At 39.6% G+C, this 19,603-nt stretch overlaps 1 protein-coding gene across 8 annotated transcripts in view; it reads left to right on the top strand.

Moving 5' to 3' along the window:
- EPHA3 (EPH receptor A3) overlaps positions 1-19,603 on the top strand; it is a 427,612-nt gene that overhangs the window by 137,022 nt on the left and 270,987 nt on the right. For all 8 annotated transcript variants that reach the window (XM_033941962.1, XM_033941961.1, XM_033941964.1 and 5 more), the window contains exon 3: positions 17,626-18,286. In XM_033941962.1, the coding sequence (XP_033797853.1) occupies positions 17,626-18,286 (661 nt within the window). The remainder of the gene's footprint in view (positions 1-17,625; positions 18,287-19,603) is intronic.

The following is a 19,603-nucleotide window of genomic DNA, read 5'->3' as shown; positions in this document are numbered from 1 at the left end:
TCTGAATTAAACAGTACATACCTATATCTAGAACAGCTGCACCTGGCATGGGAAAGCTTAATAGAGCTATACACAGGTGTCTTAAGTTGCCTGGTGGGTGAGTTAGTGAACCGTAAAGAGATGGACCCAGACCCGTAAGCCACTCTAGCCATTACATTTATGGTGGAAAGTTTGAGCCCACAAAACCCTACTTTATTGCTATATAGGTGCCAACTGCAGCCATAAGGGCTATTGGAGTGGTAGAGAGATGGCATCAGAATGGGAGGAGGGAGAGGGAGAGAGAAGAATGCATTTGGGAGCTCAAGGGGTCTCAGATTTTCTATAAAGGCTTATGTAGGTCCTGGCTCGATATTCAGCTGAATATCACCTGCACCTACATAATCCCAAGCTCTACCTCAGCAATGCCCCCTGTCCCACCCCTGACCAGCCCACTTTTGTTGGGACCAGTCAGAGATGATATTCAGTGGCACTGCTCAGTTTAGTGCCGCTAAATATTAGCAGTCGGGCCGTAACAGGCAATTTAAACAGGTCAGAGCTTTTCTAGCCCGCTTAAATCACTCTCAGGATGCTTTACTTCTATAAAAGAATGTCTTTATTAGATGTCTAAGAAGTGCCTACTTTAAGCTTTTTGGTATATCTGTACCATGTTTCACATGTCCAGTAGCACTTTAGAAATGATAAGTAGTGGCAGTAATAGGCAGCCAGGAGGTTTCCAACTGACCATGACCTGTACTTCATGGCTACTATCTAAAAGTGGCTTAAATGTCCTCAGTGAGCTCCATTAACTCCCACACCCAAGAGAGGATTCTTTTAACACATCAGATCATTGTTTCCCTCTCGTGTACTCCAATTTAATAATTGTCTAGGTCACCTGATTCAAATTGCTGTCAGTCAGAAAGCCAATGTTGACATATGTGTCCTCAAGAAGCAGTGCAGTTCTCTATTCTGTATAGGCCTTGTTGGATACTGTTTTTCCTGACTGAGAACAAAATGCAGACGTGAGAAATAGACAGATGGACAGTAGAAAATGGTTCCTTTCAGAAAGTGATCAGCTTTGTACCTGCGTGCAATGCACAAGGGTGTTGGTGTGATCTGAGATGTCTAACAAGCCTTTCCCACTGAAATTAAGATCTGATTTATTATGCATTCTGTCATATTAACAGAATAAATGGATTGCCTTTCCAGTGCGCTTGGCTTAACATTCTGTAATTTACACTGCATAATACAATAAATACATCAGCTTATTAAAACCATATAGTAGTGATTTCGCCCCATGGGATTCATATATGAATTTTCTCTCATATATTTTATATGAGCTGCAGAATAGAGTTACTTATTCAATTTAGATATTCAGAAAACCTGTGGATAGTAATTTGCTACTTTTAGAATTAAAGCTTTTAAAAATATTACTTTCTATTCACAAGTTACTAAGGGGGAAAAAAAATCAGTTATACATTTGTTTGCTTGGACCTTTTTCTGTTTTCAGGGGAGGGAGGTTTCAATTTTTTTCATAAATGTTAGAACTTTTTAGCACATGCTAATCAACTTTATATATGTTAATTCATGAGTTAATCCACCTTAAATCGGGTTACCGCACCTTACATTTTAAAGGCACACTAATGAACTGAATGTGTGCTAATGAATACACACCTCTTCAAATAAAAAATTAGTTTACTATAAAGATAAGGTTCAGGATATAAATAGATAATAAATTGCCTTCTGGTTCTAGAGCCTGTTGTTTAGAACTCTCTCATCCTTGATACTTTTTTTGAGCATAATATTAGTTGTGAAATGAACATTTTAGGCCAGGAATATTCCATGTTTTAAGATATAAGTCCTTCAAAAAGTTTCTGCACTTTCATATTTCATATTTTCACAGGAAATGGTTGGGATGGGAGAAGTGGTAAGAAGTTGGCAGGACGCTGGGGAAAATGTATCACAAAACAGGGTGACTATGTGGAAAAGTGATGTCGTTTGTTTTTGAGATATTTAATAAATAGTGTTTAAAAAAATAAAAGTGCAGAAACATTTTGAAGATCTCTCATATTTTTTCTTTTTGAGATTTATCTAAGATTGACCCCCTCTTTCACAAAATTGTGATAGCAGTTTCTAGCGCAGAGAGCCGCGCTAAATGGCCTGTGCTGCTCCCGACGCTCATAGGAACTCAATGCGAATCGGGAGCAGCGCGGGCCATTCAGTACGACTCCCCGTGCTAGAAACTGCTATCGCAGATTCATAAAACGAGACCTATTCCCTGAGGTTGAAATCTATCAGAAGATTAATTACATTTATATGGCTTTGAATCACATTGTTTTTTGAGGGTTTTTTTCCGATGTAGCGCAATGAGAGCTGCATTCAGGTACAACAGCCATTTCCCTGTCCCTGCAAGGCTCATAATCTAAATAGGGCACAATTCTGTAATGTGGCACCTCCTTTTATTCAAATTCAAAATGTATGAGCTGATTCGCCTGATTTTGTATTAATGCAGCTCAATAGTTTGAAAATTACATAAACATTTGCATGTAGTGGACTTCTGGGAATGGAATATTTGTAAAACTTTTCACTCAAGGGAGTCTTTACGTGGATCAGCCACCCATTTTAATTAAACAGATGATTTGTTCAGGTCACTGTCTCAAGACCTGATTATATAACAGGAAATCTGTGTGAGAAGTCCAAAAAGACTCCTATTTTAAGCCCATTTTATAAGGTTAATAAGGAAATCTATGTGCCTGTATAAAATAGTCACCAAGAACCAGCCCCAGCAGTGTGTAAATATTGACACATGTTGTAATACTTGCACTGAATCTGGTATAAATTCCATGTATTTTATTTTTTTAAAAAAGTATATATGTCTTATCTCTGACCCTACTCCACCCAAACTATGTAATTAGGAATGCCTATAAGCGATATCCCTGGATTATATATATATATGGCATCCAGATTTGGGCAAGATCCTAAGATGCACATGCAACTTAGTTGGTTAACGAGCCATTAATGAGGAATAATTGGCTAACAACCAATTATTAACTTTAATTGCACCAATTATGATTTGTGTATGCATTTGTCTACGATCTGTGCTATATCTTTGCTTAGCGTCCAAATCCCATAGCACACAATTCAAAAGAGGGTGTGGTCATGGGATGGGCATGCCAGGAACATTCTGAAAAGTTGTACATGTTGTTATAGAATAATAGAAACAGAGAAACATAGAAACATGATGGCAGATAAAGACCAAATGGCCCATCTAGTCTGCTTATCCGCAGTAACCATTACCTCTTTCTCTCTCCGAGAGATCCCACGTGCCTATCCTAGGCCCTTATGGATTCAGACACAGTCTCTGTCTCCACCACTTCTTAACTTCTTCTGGAAGACTATTCCATGCATCTATCACCCTTTCTGTAAAAAAGTATTTCCTTAGATTATTCCGAAGCCTATCGCTTCTTAACTTCATCCTATACCGCTCTCATTGCAGAGTTTCCTTTCAAATGAAAGAGGCCTACATTTTTTAGCGCCTACTTTTGATGTGAATCGATCCTCTGTAGGTTCTTTACAGCACCTAATGACATTTCCGGTGTTACCAAATCAGCACAATAATATAACCCTTTAGATAATAGCCAATACTATCCTGAAAGTAATACTAAAGAATTGGCTAGCACACTTAGTCCCTTGGATAAAAAGTCTGAATTGGGAAGGAATCAAAAAATAGAAAAGGATAAAAAAACTTATTTAAATTATGGACATCAGTATGAGCCCTTGATGGATAAATGGGAACTTATGGCTCAGGCGGTATCTCATAGGTGACCAGCACCAGACCACAATCTCAATGAGAACTGCCTCATATATCATTTAGTCCACTGTGAAATTAGTAAACCTGTGAATGAAATCACACTCCCTGAAAATAAGAAATCTTCAGACTTGTACACCAGGGAAGAAAGGTGAAAAAGGCACAAAATACATACACTCCCTAGAAACCGACCCAATAAATAGGACAATACAATATAAAGTGCAAAGTGATGAATAGCAATATACTAAGAAGTTGAATCTAAAATACAATTCAAGATAGAGAACAGAATTCAATGAAATGTACTACTAAATACCAAGTGCAAGAGCTCACTAGCAAGTCATGATATTAGAAATCACAAAAAAATCACAAAGAAAGAAGCAGTACCGAAACGTGGTACGTCGGAACCAGAAAAAAATCTAAGCTAAGTCCCAGTATTTTCAATATACTCTTAAGTGATTTAAAAAGAGATGTTCCTTCATAGCTCGAGTAGCTAGTTATAGTATAATGAACTACTATGAGTATAAGCTGGAAATTGCATTGAACACTGTGATGATTGGGTGGTGAGGTGGAGTTTTCAGCCTTCATGTCTCTGAGCAGAGTTCTACTAGATATGCAAGTAAATGAAATTTGGGCTGTATTTATTTTTGACCTTCATGGAGTGACTTTCTTCAAGATTTGTATGATTAAAATAAAGCTACACACAGCAATTGCTAATGATAATGGAAGGGATTAAGGACAGTTCCAGGAGCTATGAAATTCCATAATTCTATATTATTATTTATTACCACAGTCCTCTATTGTATCTCATTGGCAAGCAGCAACTTGTTCATGGGAAGCCTGTTGAAGAGCTTTTACTGCGGCTATATTAGTCTAACTTCTAACTACAAAGACTTAGCCAACAAAGGGCATTACCATTTTATTATTCGGTTACACAGTTGTAAAGGTTTACACTGGTTGTGCTGAATTGATAACTATTACACATTAGAGATGGACAGTCATTTGTGATGCCAAAGGGAATGTCAACAAACACATCCCAAAAGGAAACAGGAAAGTCGTACCCCATGCAGTAAATGCGCACGCAGAAAAAAGTCAGGAACAGACAATCTTTATTGCAGAATTACATGAAATGGATTCCAGCTCAGCTTCGACACGGCCAGTGTTTCGACACTTAAACAATGTGTCTTCATCAGGAGTCTACAAATTAAAATGAAACACAACAATTTCTTAAAAACATATAACTATATTAGCATATGTACAAATATCTTGAATATAAAACATACCATTAATATAATACTGTACTGAGATAGAAAACAAATACACAAACTCGTTTGATAAACTAATATCCATCTAAAACAGTGTGTGCTATAACAGAAACCCACCACATTTTCCCTTTAATTCTATAAAAAGCACAAACAACTGTGCATGCAATTTTGGTTGTGTTCCCAAATTGTGTGCAAAATTTAATTGAATAACAAGCTAATTAGTACCGTTAATTGGCATTCTAACAATTAGAATCAATCAAAGGTTATGCATGTAAATTTAGGTATGGGATCTGCACCTAAATTTTAAATGTGAGTCAAAGTGGGAGTGCAGAAATGGGCAAGAAATGGGCAGATCGGGGAGTTTCTTGTAATTATAGAAATAGGGCCTTCATGGATATTTGTATCATGTTTTCATTGGTACAGATGGCCATGCCTAAGTTTAGACGCACTTCCCAGTGTCTTGCTTTGCTTTGCTTTGGAAGAAAGAAAAATAACTAACTTCAATGGTGCATCTTTTCAGTCACCGCCATTGTAGTGTGCGGGTGGGGGTTGTTCGCTATGTCGTTCCACAAAACCTTCAAAATCAAGAGGTTGCCTCCTGTGTGGCTGGCGAGAATTCTACCACTCCAGATATAAACAGTAATCTATAAACCACATTTAACTTTAAGTGCTTTATTTAGCACGTACTTTTTGGGCACCGAATAGTGGGCCCCTTTTATCAAGTCATATTAGGGTTTTTTTATTGCCGGCCACTGTGGCAAAAACTCTAATGCTGTGAGTCTCAGAGCTTATAACACTGTGGCTGGTGATAAAAAAACCCTAACGTGGTTTGATAAAAGGGAAAGTATAGCCACCAACAGATATTCTAAAGTTATAGCCTCTTCCCAGAGACTTAGATAGAGCAGGTAACAAAAATTACAGAGAAAAGACCTCAGTGTTTCCAGAGAACTCCGGAAATTACTATGGCAAATGCAAATTTGTCATAGATAGCACATCCTCGGTCAGAGAAAAACTCCATTTAAATTTAATAAATATAATTCATAAACTTCAAAATCTTCAAAATGGTTTAAATAGATTCAAAAATCTGCACTTATCTTAGGTATCCTCTGGTGTAGGCAAGATCACCGCAGCGCAGTGAAACTCCCGGTGCTACTTTCTTTCAGTATAACTTTGCACTGGGAGTAATCATAGTATTCCTGACAAGCCCTGTTTCGCGGTCAAGCTGCATCAGGAGAATTTCTAAAAACAAAAACATTCACAGTCAATTCCTTGTTTAAAACATCAAAATTATACAAACTTGAAAAACAGTGATTCAAAAAGCATTCACCTTTACACAACGAGTTCCTGCTTCAAAGATCTTCATCAAGAAAATGGCGATTTGGCTTCTGACTCGGCTTTAAAGAGGTATGGCTTGACGTATAATCCAGCCAATCATAGCACATAGACGGGATTTAGCCAATCAGCAACCATATTTCCAAATTAGAAAATATGACTTTAATGACTTTAGCATATCTATTGGTGGCTATACTTTATTTTTTGATATTCTGCTTGTGTTTGAGTGTTTTTTGATAAAAGGGAGCCATGGTTGTGGAACCACGGGGTGGAAGGGGACGTATACATATGGATTAAACACTGGTTGGCAGACAGGAAGCAAAGGTGGAGGAGGGTCACAAGCGGTGTTCCAAAGGGGTCGGTGCTCGGATCGCTGCTGTTCAATATATTCATAAATGATCTGAAAACAGGGACGAAGTGTGAAGTTATAAAATTTGCGGATGACACCAAACTCTGTAGCAGGGTCAGAACCGCGGAAGAATGTAAAGACCTACAAAGGGACCTAAACAAACTGGGAGAGTGGGCAAATAAATGGCAAATGAACTTCAATATAGAGAAATGCAAAGTCATGCACATAGGGAAGAAGAACCCGATGTTCAGATACAAAATGGGGGGGATCAGTGCTAGGGGAAAGTAACCTTGAAAAGGACTTGGGTGTGCTGGTGGACATAACAATGAAATCAACGGCACAATGTGCAGCGGCCTCAAAGAAAGCAAACAGAATGTTGGGTATTATTAAGAAGGGTATTACGACCAGGACGAAGGAAGTCATCATGCCACTATATCACGCGATGGTGAACCCGCATCTGGAGTACTGTGTCCAATTTTGGTCACTGTACCTCAAGAAGGACATGGCGATACTGGAGAGGGTTCAGAGGAGAGTGACGAAAATGGTAAAAGGGATGGAGAACCTTTCTTACGCAGACAAGTTAGAAAGGCTGGGGCTCTTCTCCCTGGAAAAGCGGAGACTCGGAGGAGACATGATAGAGACCTTCAAGATCATGAAAGGTAGAAAGAGACAGATTCTTCAGCCTATTAGGGACCACAAGAACAAGGGGGCACTTGGAGAAATTGAAAGGGGACAGGTTTAGAACCAATGCTAGGAAATTATTTTTCACTCAGAGGGTGGTGGACACCTGGAATGCGCTTCCTGAGGTTGTAATAAGATAGAGTACCCTACCGGGCTTCAAGGAAGGATTGGATAAATTCCTGAAGGACACGGGGGTTGAGGGATACAGATAGAGGTAGAGATAGGTTATGAAAGAGGGCTTACATAGAAAGATAAGGGGACTAAAAGAGCTTAGACGCCAACCACCTTACAGGTCATGGACCTGATGGGCTGCCACGGGAGCAGACTGCTGGGTGCGATGACCTCCGGTCTGACCCAGAAAAGGCAACTTTTTATGTTCTTATGGAATTTAGCCCTTCAAGTTATTAACAAACAAATATGAGCAGAAAATATATGACACTTAAAAGCCTTTTTAATAAGCTGTAGTTGTAGCTCAGGTGTCCTGCGGTAGTTTTTGCATGTGTGCACAGAACCCACACACCCAAAAACTTTTATTTTTTTAGTGCTGGGGCAGATTTGAGGGAAGAGAGTAGGTATGTTCTACATTAATCAGTCAGAACAGCTATATTGCCACATGCTAACTGATTAGCATATGAGCCCTTACCCCCCAATTCTATAAAGTATGCCTGTATTGGTGTGCCTAGTCAATGGAGGCTACTAACTTAATTAAGTAATAGACTAAATTGGCACTGATAATCAGCATTCAACACATCTTAATTGGCACTAATTTGTGTTAACTTGGTAGGTGCAAGTCTACAACAGTGCAAAGTTAAAAATGGGCATGATTAGGGGCAGATCATGGGAGTGTTTTTGGGTTAGGCGCCTGTTTTTGAGTTAGGAGCTATTGGTCACCTAACTTAGGCATAGGCATTTAGGCCAAGTAAACCCTTTCCTAAATAGGGTGCACCTAAATGTTAGAATGTTTAGTACCGCCTAAGCATGCTTAGGCAGTGCTAAACATGATTCTATAGTGGGTTATCTGTTATAGAATTTCACTTAGTCGGTGACAATTTTTTAAGTGACATATATAGAATTGGGCTCTTAGGCCTAGATTCTGTAAATGGTGCCCAAATCAGCTGGTGCCTTGAAAAATGGCACTGGCCACATGTCAATCATGCTTAGGCGCTGTTAACAGAATGGCAGCTACTAGCACCTAAGAAAAAAACTTAGGCCAGGGTTTTAAAGGCCTACATTTCCGGTGCCTAAGTTGTATGGGTAATTGTGCCTAGCGGCACCTAAAGTCATCTCCACCCCATACACGACTGCTTTGATCTTCGGCACTGCTAGGTGCCATGCTGTAGGCTCGATTCTGGTGCCTGCTTTTATGAGTTTTTAATCGGTTTTAAATAGCGCAGTCACTTATTGTGCCAATTAATGCAATTAAGCTAGGTGCAATTACGTTAGGTAGGCACGTTCTAGGCTCCTAACTTTTGGTGCCATTTACAGATGAAAACTGAATGGAACTGATCCTTGGGCAGTGTTTAGAAGCTATATAGCTGTGAGAAGAAGCCCGGATTTATAGGACCATACCAGATAAGTGACCTTTAGTGCACCTTTAATCCAATTGTGAGTGTTTCAACTATGCTGCAAGGTTGGAGTTTAATGCCAATGACTGATTTTATGACAGCATTATACTACTTATGTTTATGACTGTCACTTTATTCTGAAGCTTTTTTTCTCCTCCTGCTACTATTGCAGATAGACTGTTATTCACTCTCTCTGTGGTTTCAATCCTTTTCATCAGTAATGTAGAGTTAGTCTAACTTTGGGTGCCATGTACTGAATCTGGAAATATATTAAACTACAATGGGTGGGCTACAATGGTTAAAAAGGGAATAGCCACTGCTGGATACAGGATACTGAGCTGAATGGGTCTTGGTCTGACTCAGTGTGGCTTTTCTTCTGATGATAATTTGATAAAGTAACCTAATAAATTGCCCCCATATACTCAGCTGATTATACTGTGATTCCATCAGAAGGCACATTCACTGCCTTGCTTATAACAGTGCGATACTACATTTGTTACTTTTGTATTATTGGGAAACCATTCACATGGCTTGGCATTATAAAAAGAACGTTCAAATATGAAATCAGGCATCTGAGTTGGGGGCATTTGAAGTTCCTCTAATGTTTTAGAAAAGGATCTACTGAGGTAGAACCTGCTCTAAAATGAATTAATAAAATAGATGCCTAGGCGCTGTTATGTGTACCAGGAACAGTCATTTTTGAAAAAAATACATTATAATATGGACAAGAAAATGGCAGGCACAGACACATCCATTTACAGAACATGAATGTCTATGTTGTGCAATAGCAACACAGTTATTCATATTGCTGTCACCAAAGATGTCATTATGTCTAGTCCCCCTCCTGAACCACCCTATTTGTCCACTTACCCCTTGTGTTCTTAACCCTTTACCAACCCACTTCCCAAGCGATCTCTCTCCTACTCATAAACCCTACCTAGGACAAAGGAGCCATAGTCCTCCCCCTCCCCCAAGCTCTACTGTCTCCCACTTCCCAATTCATCTACTCACACTGTAGATACCCCACATATGTGCTCCAAGTGGCAGTAATCCCTCTCTATTGATGCTTGCAAAGGTGCCAGGATTTAAGATGAGTCTTCTGCTTTCTAGATCATAAGCATCATAATGTTCAAGTCAGACAGATTTTACACAAATTCATTATTTCTTTGATCTATAGATTGGGAAAATAATAATGTATTAGCTTGAGTGTATGGAATTGTTTGGTTGAAATAACCATATAGACAGGCTATCTACCTGCCTCCTAAACTTCCATATATTCCTCAGTTCTTTATTCTTTTTCTGGGAAGATCAGAGAAAGAAATCCACAGAAGAGTGTAGGTAATATTCAAAGCTTTGAGAAGCGTTTCTGCATCCCCAGAATAATGGGTCGTAAGAAAGACTTACCCAATACAGGTGACTGGTCATTTTATTGGAAATAATGACAGGAATTAATCCATTATTAAACATAGTAGTTGGTGCATCGTCCAATTACAATCCATTTACAAATTGCAATATTCTACTGATTACTTTGTTCCTTAGCAACAATGACTTAACTCATCACATGCTATTGTCTCATCATAGCAGGAAGTGGACTGAGGTCATGCTGACCCTTGCTCTCTATTGCAAATATCTCATTTATAGAAACAATCACATGTTTTTCTATAACTACCAGCACATCAATATTTGCCCTAACTATGTAAGTGGAAGAAAACTATGTTCTTATAAACAGATGCGTTTTTCTCTCTAAACCGTCTAAACAACCACTGGAAGAAAAATATGTTCACCAGAAACTGTCTCATCTGCAACCACTTGGCTATAGTCACATGATCGCCCCCAACTCCTCAAGTGACAAATATGTCAGTGTGACTTTTAGCTTATTTGCAGAGGCCTGCTATGTTATGGCTCCAGCATCTTGTTTCAGACATTAATCCATAATATTTTGCTCTATGAAGGAAAAATATGTACTCTGATAGTTGCTATTTATATTTTGCTGTGTGTCATAGGTTACTGAAGGATTTCTATTATTCAGCTATAATATTAGTGTCTTTTAAAGCCCTAACTAAAAGTGTATCTAATATATATATATATCTTGGTTATGGGGGCCATATTAATTATGCCCCCCCCCCCTTATATTCTGCATAATACAATTATCCTTATCAGAATTAAGGAAAAAATTGATCAAGCAACATTAAGGCCTTCACACAGGAATTAAAGTCTTACCCCACATTAAGGGAAATTAACACATGTTAAAAGCTAAGAAGCCCATAGGTATAAAAGGTATTACCGTAGTTTTCACTATATAAGATGCACCTGACCAAAAGACTCACCTACATTTATTGGAGGAAAATCCAAGAAAAAAATTTCTAAATCAAATGGTGTATCCTGTCCCACCGCCCTGCCCTGTACCCTGTCCCCCCTCTGGTGGTCTAGTGGTAGGCCGGGACAGGGCACAGGGCAGGCAGGCCTAGTAGCTGGCAGGCAGGCAGGTACAGTAGTAATCATGGGCTCTGAATCCAGCCACTAGGTGGGGTTAGACACCTAAGACTTGGTAAATATCGGGTTGAGTCTTATCAGCACTCACTTCTAAGTTGAAGGGGCAACAGTGGTAGCATTCAGTGTGTGACTTGTCTTCAACCAGGCTGTTGCTTTACCACTTCAGGGAGGTAGGTGGATGGGGGAAAATCAAGGAGCTAGAAAGGCTGAAAAGGGAAGCTAATAGAAAAGGGAGCCACAACAAAATGGATGTACTACGGACATTATTATCACCTACCAGCAGCCAAATAAAGCTTGCAGCATATGAGAGAAAAAAGCTATGTGGTGTAATAGCTAGGATAAACCAACTAAGGGAAGAAAAAAAATAAATGCAAAAGGGTTGCGAATGATGAAAACTAAAAGACAGCGAGAAAGAAGTATAGAATCAATATTCTCTCAATTCATATCTCTAAGTATATAGCATACCTTTCCTTCTCCATTACCTACTTTTAGCTGCTAACTCACCCTCATTCTCTTCAACATTCAAAGTCCAAATCTCACCATAACTTTACAGAGAAAAATGAACACTGTCTGTCTCACTCTCTCAATAACTTTCTTCACATCTTTACGCAGACGCTTCCTAATTCACAGTCGATACCTCACTAGAGAATTCTCTGAGATTTGTTGCGCTCTGCTGATTTTGTATCCATGATCTCGTGCTCAGCCTGAAGCTGGCTGTGAATCTAGGATAAAGTCCTAGGGGCACGCTTTGGAGATCGATTGCTATTAGCGTTTGGCCTGTAGCTGGTAATGTGCAACCTGTTCGCCCTTGCTTTTCTGCTGGGCCAGTAGCCAGCAGTATCTAGAAACCATCCCCCCTCTCCCCACAAGATTCACGCACCATTCTCCTAGCACCGGCGATGTTTTTTCCTGCGGCGGTGGTAGTGGGTCTCTTGCTGTTTTCGTGTTGGTCTGAGGGATGGCTGAAGATAAGGATCCCAAGAAGAAGAAGGTTCCGGGGAGGGAGGGGATTCACTCCATAAAATGCACCCTTATTTCCATCCACTTTTTGGGGGGAAAATGTGCATCTTATAGAGTGAAAAATATGGTAATTACCCTTAATATGCATTAAGGTACTAACAACCATGCAAAGGCTCCAACATAGTTTGCCAATTTCCCCTTAAAAAAAAAAACAAACTAAAAATATAAATTGATAGATTTTCATTGAATTAATTTAATATACATTTTTCTTGAGTTGATTTCAGTAGCTACACTCCTTTCCTCAGACCCTTTTTTTTTGAGGGGGGGGGGGGGCAAGTCTGGATAGCCCATTATGTAAGCATGCTTGTATCTTGTATCAAATTTTTAACACTTCTTGGAAACACATGTGCCTGATGTGGAAGCCTACCATATTTGATAGAATAAAATGACAGTTTCCATGCAGGTCAATTTATATAAGTGAACACCTATTTCTCCTGATCGATGGCTTTGAAAATTACTTTGTAATAAGCATTTTGTAAAAACTGATTTGGATTATGACTTCCGATGTCTTGAATACTTTCATGGTATTGAAACATAGCAAATGGTTTGGCTAAATTAATAGCACGTCCCATAAAATGGCCTTACAGCGAGCAGCTAAAAGGAAAATGGTTCCCATGACACATCCCTGCAATAAACATGTTGCCATTTTTATTTATTTAATTTTTTATACTGTTCTTCCAGGGGAGCTCAGAACAGTTTACATTTCTCCTGTTTATCCCAGTGGGCTCACAATCTATCTAATGTAGCTGGGGCAATGGGGGGATTAAGTGACTTGCCTAGGATCCGAAGGAGCAGTGTGGGTTTGAACCCACAACCTCAGGGTGCTGAGGCTGTAGCTTTAACCACTGCGCCACACTTAAGCTGCATATTTAAGATGGAAAGAATCCCTTCCCACTTGCCTTCTGATGTTATCTTTCCAGTTGATTAGCCCTGATTCCTTAAATTACCAAGCAGCACTGCTCTTGCTTTCCTTAATATATTCTAAATGCTAATTGTTAGTTTCACAAGTTGAGAGATGTGTTTTTGCATTTTATTCTAAAGGCTTCTGAGAAAAAGAGCTAACATTTTACAGAGATATTTGACATGCAGAATCTTACCATCACATGCACATTTGCTCTTTGGAAGGAAGAAGCCTTTAACAATGTTTGGGAGGTCAGTTTAGAAGACTTGTTCAGCTTTTATATGTGCAAATAGGAGCATTTACCTATTTAAAAAAATCTGTGGAAGAAGTAGGAGGTACTTTAGCAGTTTGGCCACCTCAAGTCAAAAGTCCTCTAAAACACCATTCCTCCTTAAAGATAAGGGACAAAACAAGAAAATCTGCTGCAGTCAACGGGGCATCCTCAAATCTTGGGGAGGGGATTGCTAAGCATCCAGTAGACAATTTTAAGAAAAAACTTTGGATGTTCAGTGGTTTCGAAAATGGACTTTTCTCCACCTCTAAATCTGGACAACTTGTCTGACATAGATGTCCTTTTCAAAAATGGCCCTCCACAGCTCCAGAGGAAGATGAAAATATGGAGCTAGGAAAAATAAAGGCTTATGCTCTGAACCCACCATGTGGATCCCTGAAATTCTTATTGGCAATTGAAATTGTGAACTGAGAGCAAGCTGACTGCTTCTGAAGTAAAGCGTTTTGTTTTTTTGGTGCTGCTAACAAAAAGGTCAGACCTTCTCAATTATGAATAATTGTGTGAGGTATCTGCTAGCTCTGTCTGAGCCCTAAGCTTGAAAAAGGACAAACAGAATGTTTTGAATGGACAGACTTTTATGCTGAGTATTTTTGCCCAGTATATCTGTGAACTAATAATTCCATCTTGTACTAAGATGGAGCCATGAACTGCTCTTCAGATAAACTATTTTCAAGGCAAAAGGAATACTCATCAATTACTTAAAGGGGAGCTTCAAATGAACTGCAGCTAAGGAAAACTACTCCTGAGAGTTCTGTTGAGAAGTCATTTGCATAAAACTTCCGATGTATATTTGACTCTGTTTCTGTGTACAAATTACAAGTCAAACAAGTTCAACCTCCTACTAGAGAATGACACGGTGACAAAATTCATCACCGTTCCTGTCCCCGCGGATAACTGCGGGAAACCATCTTCATGTCATTCTTTAAGGAGAGAGGGAAGAATCAGAGTATAATTTGGCACAACCACTGACCCGCAAGCTTTGCTTTGAAGAATGCTGGTGTAGAAGGACCGAGGTTGAAATAGACACTAGAAAATGACAGGGGATTATTTCCCTAGGTTATCCGCGGGGACGGGAACGGTGCTGAATTTTATCACCGTGTCATTCTCTACCTCCCACCTCCAACAGTGGCCAAGTCAGAATAAAAGTACAGTGTTACCCCAGTCATTCGTGGTTGGCGGTTTGCGGTCCCGGTCATTTGCGGTATTTTCCGACCGCGAACTGCTGACCAGGAGAGGACAGCTGGAGAGGCAGGAGAGAGCAGTTGGAGCACCGACGAGTGAAGGAAATCACTCGCTGTATGCTCCGACCGCCACTTCCTGCATTAAAGTCGGGTCTTACCAATCAGGAGCTGCTTTGACACGCAGCTCCTGATTGGTAAGGCCTGATTTTAGTGCAGGAAGAGGCGATTGGAGCATACAGTGAGTGATTTCCGTCATTTGGCGGTGCTCCGGCTGCTCTCTCCTACCTCTCCCGCTGCCCTCTCCAGTCTCCCCCCCCGAAAAACCGTATTCGCGGTTTTTCAAGATTCGCAGAGGTTCCTGGAACGGAACCCCTGTGAATATCGGAGGAGTACTGTACCCCAAATATTATAATCAGTAGGAACAAAGTAACTGGGCACATTGTTTGGGCCAGAATATGTTCTTTTTTTTTTTGCCATGATTTACAATGTTATTGTGTATACATTTTTGTTTCAGTATAATTATCATTCCATAGCTGGTGTTGAAGTTTGCACAATATTCTTGTTATACTTCTGATTTAATTTTTATTTTTTTTACTTTATTTGTTTATTCAAATTTCACAATCTTAAAAAAAAAAAAAGTTAGGTATGTGCTGGGGACTTCTCACAGTCATTGCCATTAAAGTGGAGGACTAGCAGCATAGTGGTTTGTGCAGGAACCTGGGGAACTGGGTTCAATTCCCACTGCAGCTCCTTAACACTCCATTGCCCCAGGAACCAAAATAAGTACCTGTATCTAATATGTAAGCCACTTTGATTATAACCACAGAAAGGCAGTGTTAACAAGTCCCATCCCCTTCCCCTATCTCATTTTTTTCTGTGGATATATACATGAATGAGGATAAGATTGTCATGTAAAAGATGAAGCTGCTAAAGTTGTTTGATGCCACAGATTATGCATATCCCATTTGAAACCTATCTCAATAGCACCTCTGTCAGTGGCGTAGCGAGTGTAGGAGGCACCTGGGCTGGTGTTGCCACCTCCCGCGCCTTCCTCTCCACCTTCCGCACATCCCAATCCACACTCATGCTCTCCCTTCCCCCAATGTACCTCTGTAAATTTTCACCAGCGCAAGTGGCTTTTCCAGCATGCCACTCGTAACAGCATTGGGTTTCCCTCTGATGTCACTTCCTGGCCCCTTGACCCAGAAGTGATTTAGAGGTGAAATCAGGCTGGCACGAGCAACAGGCAGGAAAAGTTACTCATGCTGGCGAAGATCTAAAGAAGTACGAGGTGTGGAGGAGTCTTGCCTGATTTCTTCATAAATGTTCTCTGTTCTAAACACTTTTCAAATCGAACTCTGCACCAATGGATTAGAACCAAAGACATAGGGCCTCTTCTTTCAAACTGCGCTAGCAGTTTGTAGCGCGGTGAGCCGAGCTGAATGGCCCGTGCTGCTCCCAACGCTCATAGAGTTCCTATGAGTGTCAGGAGCAGCGCGGGCCATTCAGCACGGCTCTCTGCGCTAAAAACTGCTAGCGCAGTTTGAGATAATTCAGTCTTTGGAAGTATTGGAGATAATTCAGTCTTTGGAAGAATGATTCGATAATAATTATCACCTTGGTTAGGAAGTGCTTAATAGTGCAGTTTTTTGGTGATTTAATATGCATGTTTTGAAGTAAACACCAGATGAAATGTTGGAAGATGATGTAGAATTGTAGCACTTGCAATAGAATAATACACTATATTTTATATTTGGCACAAGATTCTCCACCTCAACATTTTCTTTCTTTATATTTATTGAAATCCTTAAGAAAATCAGTTCTTCAGATTTATAATTTACAATAATCTAGTTGACTCAGTATAAGGGATTGTACTAGGATTCTAAATGATGAAACATCAAAATATGCTCTAATGGACTGAAGCTTCCAGAGAGTAAAAAAAAATTCCAGAGAGTAAAAAAAATATTGATGCTCAAAACCCTCTTCATTTTTCATTTTGTTTCTTTAATCTTGTTATTTCTCCTCAATTATTTGTCTTTCCTCTTAGTCTTTTACTGTCTCCTTGCTCTATCTGCAAGTGCTGAAATGATTTCACTGGCACTTCATGTTACATTGCTCAATTTGGTCTTTTCTCACATGGGCTTTATTGTTACTGGCTGACAGGAGTCACTTTTTTATCATTGGGCTGACTTGGCAAGCCATGAATCAGAAGATTATATATGGTCAGAGTCCAAATGCTATAACTGAAGAATATTTACAATTCCTTGTGGTGACACCACAGCTACACTACATACTGGGACAGTAATCTGAGATCACAATAGCCTGTTAGAGCTCTCAGAAAACTTTAAACACTAATATCTCTTATGAAATAAAGCATAGATTTGATCAAAAGGCGAGAAACTTGATTATTTTATTTTAACTAGAAACTGAATTACATGAAAATATTTTTGTTGGTACTGCTGATTTGAGATTATTATGATGAACTCAGTAATATGGGAAGCAGAACAGAAAGTATGAAGGTATATTTTTTTTGTCTACTTCTGCTTTGTGTATTGTGAAAGATTACAAAGGAAAGTATAGACTAGACATTCTTCTTTTGAGATATAGAACAGTGATCAGTCAGGATCAATTTTTATGTGGCGTCTAAGTTTTGACTTGTCAGTCTATCAGTTTGTTATTTGGAAGTGCTCAAGCTATCACATACTGCTCTAATTTTGATTATTGTTATTTCTATTACATCATCATTAATGTTTATTTTCTTTCAGTGGGAAGAGATCAGTGGAGTTGATGAGCATTATACACCAATCAGGACCTACCAGGTATGCAATGTCATGGACCAGAGCCAGAACAACTGGCTCAGGACAAACTGGATCCCACGTAACTCAGCTCAGAAGATCTATGTAGAGCTCAAGTTCACTTTGAGGGACTGTAATAGTATTCCTCTGGTTATGGGCACTTGCAAAGAGACATTTAATCTCTACTACATGGAAACAGAGGATGATCATGGAGCCAAGTTCAGAGAGCATCAGTTTACAAAGATTGATACCATTGCAGCTGATGAAAGTTTTACTCAGATGGACCTAGGGGATCGAATCTTAAAACTCAACACAGAAATTCGAGAGGTGGGACCTGTCGGCAAAAAAGGCTTTTACTTGGCTTTTCAGGATGTGGGTGCTTGTGTTGCCTTAGTTTCTGTACGCGTGTACTTTAAAAAGTGCCCCTTTACCGTGAAGAATTTGGCCATGTTCCCAGATACAGTACCAATGGACTCTCAGTCCCTGGTGGAAGTAAGAGGTTCTTGTGTCAATCACTCCAAAGAGGAAGATCCACCCAGGATGTACTGCAGCACAGAGGGAGAATGGCTAGTGCCAATAGGGAAGTGCTTATGTAACACTGGCTATGAAGAAAAAGGATATACTTGCCAAGGTAATAATAAATTATATTTAATTGATAAACCATTTCCTTTTGACTTTCATCCACCAAGCTTAGGGCTCCTTTTACTAAGCTGCGGTAGCGTCTTTAGCGTACGCTGAAAATTAGTGCGCTATGTGGAAAAACTAACACCAGCTCTATGGAGGCGTTAGCGTCTAGCGTGCGTGGCATTGTAGCATGGCAGCTTAGTAAAAGGAGCCATAAGTATTCTGCAGTTTTCAATTTTTGAAAGTTGCACCAGTATTGATTCAATAAATTACAAAAAGATAAGTATTATGCCACATTAACCTCCCCCTCCCCCTCCACACACATTTTTATGAAGCCACATGAGTGTTTTTTTATCACCAGATGTGGCGGTAAAAACTCCAATGCTCATAGAATTCCTATGAGCATGGGAGCTATACCACAGCGGCCTGTGATTACTTTTTTTAAAAACCCTAATATAGCTTCACAAGATTTTTGTATTCACTCACTAACTCTAGATGTAATGGGTTATAAGAACAGATGCTTCATACTGTTTTCAGAGTGAGATAACATACAGGGGGCCTGATTCACTAAAGCTTTTCTCTCAATCTGGATCTATGGCACAAAATCAGGCCCTTCAAATCTCTCTTGAGGCAAAGATAAAAACAGGTATAGTGACCTGGATTGGCCACCGTGAGAAAGGGCTACTGGGCTCGATGGACCATTGGTCTGTCCCAGTAAGGCTATTCTTATGCTCACAGGCTGATATTGAAACATTCCCTGTATTGAATGTTCACCAATGGCAAATGAATAAGTCCACTATCTATATTTTTGGCCACTACATGGATAGTGTTAGACCAAAATCCTTCTATGTGGCCTGAGACTATCTGTATATTGGAGGAGGTGGAAGGAAGGCAGAACGACAGCATAGTGACAAAATGTTCCAGATTGTGGTGATTTTCAGTCACTATCAAGATAAGCTGCATGTTTACAGTAGCTTCAGCCTGCTAATTAATATGCTAAAATGAAATATACAGAGGTGACAACATTGACTTCACAACATCTGTATTCTGTACTTCTGACTACAAGTCTAACAGCCCAAAATGTATGCAATAATTTAAATGCCAGCCTCGACGTTTAAAAGATTAAAGGTGCTGCCACCACTGAAAATTTATTCCATAATAATTATTACTAACTACAGAAGTCAGACAATTACCATATTTCCATAATTTATTATTCACAGGCAGATACTAACCTGGGGGAATGAATGCTGACATGTAACTATAGCCTCTGCCTTGACTTTAGTTACGCATTGTCATTGTATAAAATCCTACTAGTAGCAATATC

This window comes from Geotrypetes seraphini, chromosome 4 (assembly GCF_902459505.1).
Source record: "Geotrypetes seraphini chromosome 4, aGeoSer1.1, whole genome shotgun sequence".
NCBI lineage: Eukaryota > Metazoa > Chordata > Amphibia > Gymnophiona > Dermophiidae > Geotrypetes > Geotrypetes seraphini.
This window is presented reverse-complemented; position numbering and strand designations above follow the sequence as displayed.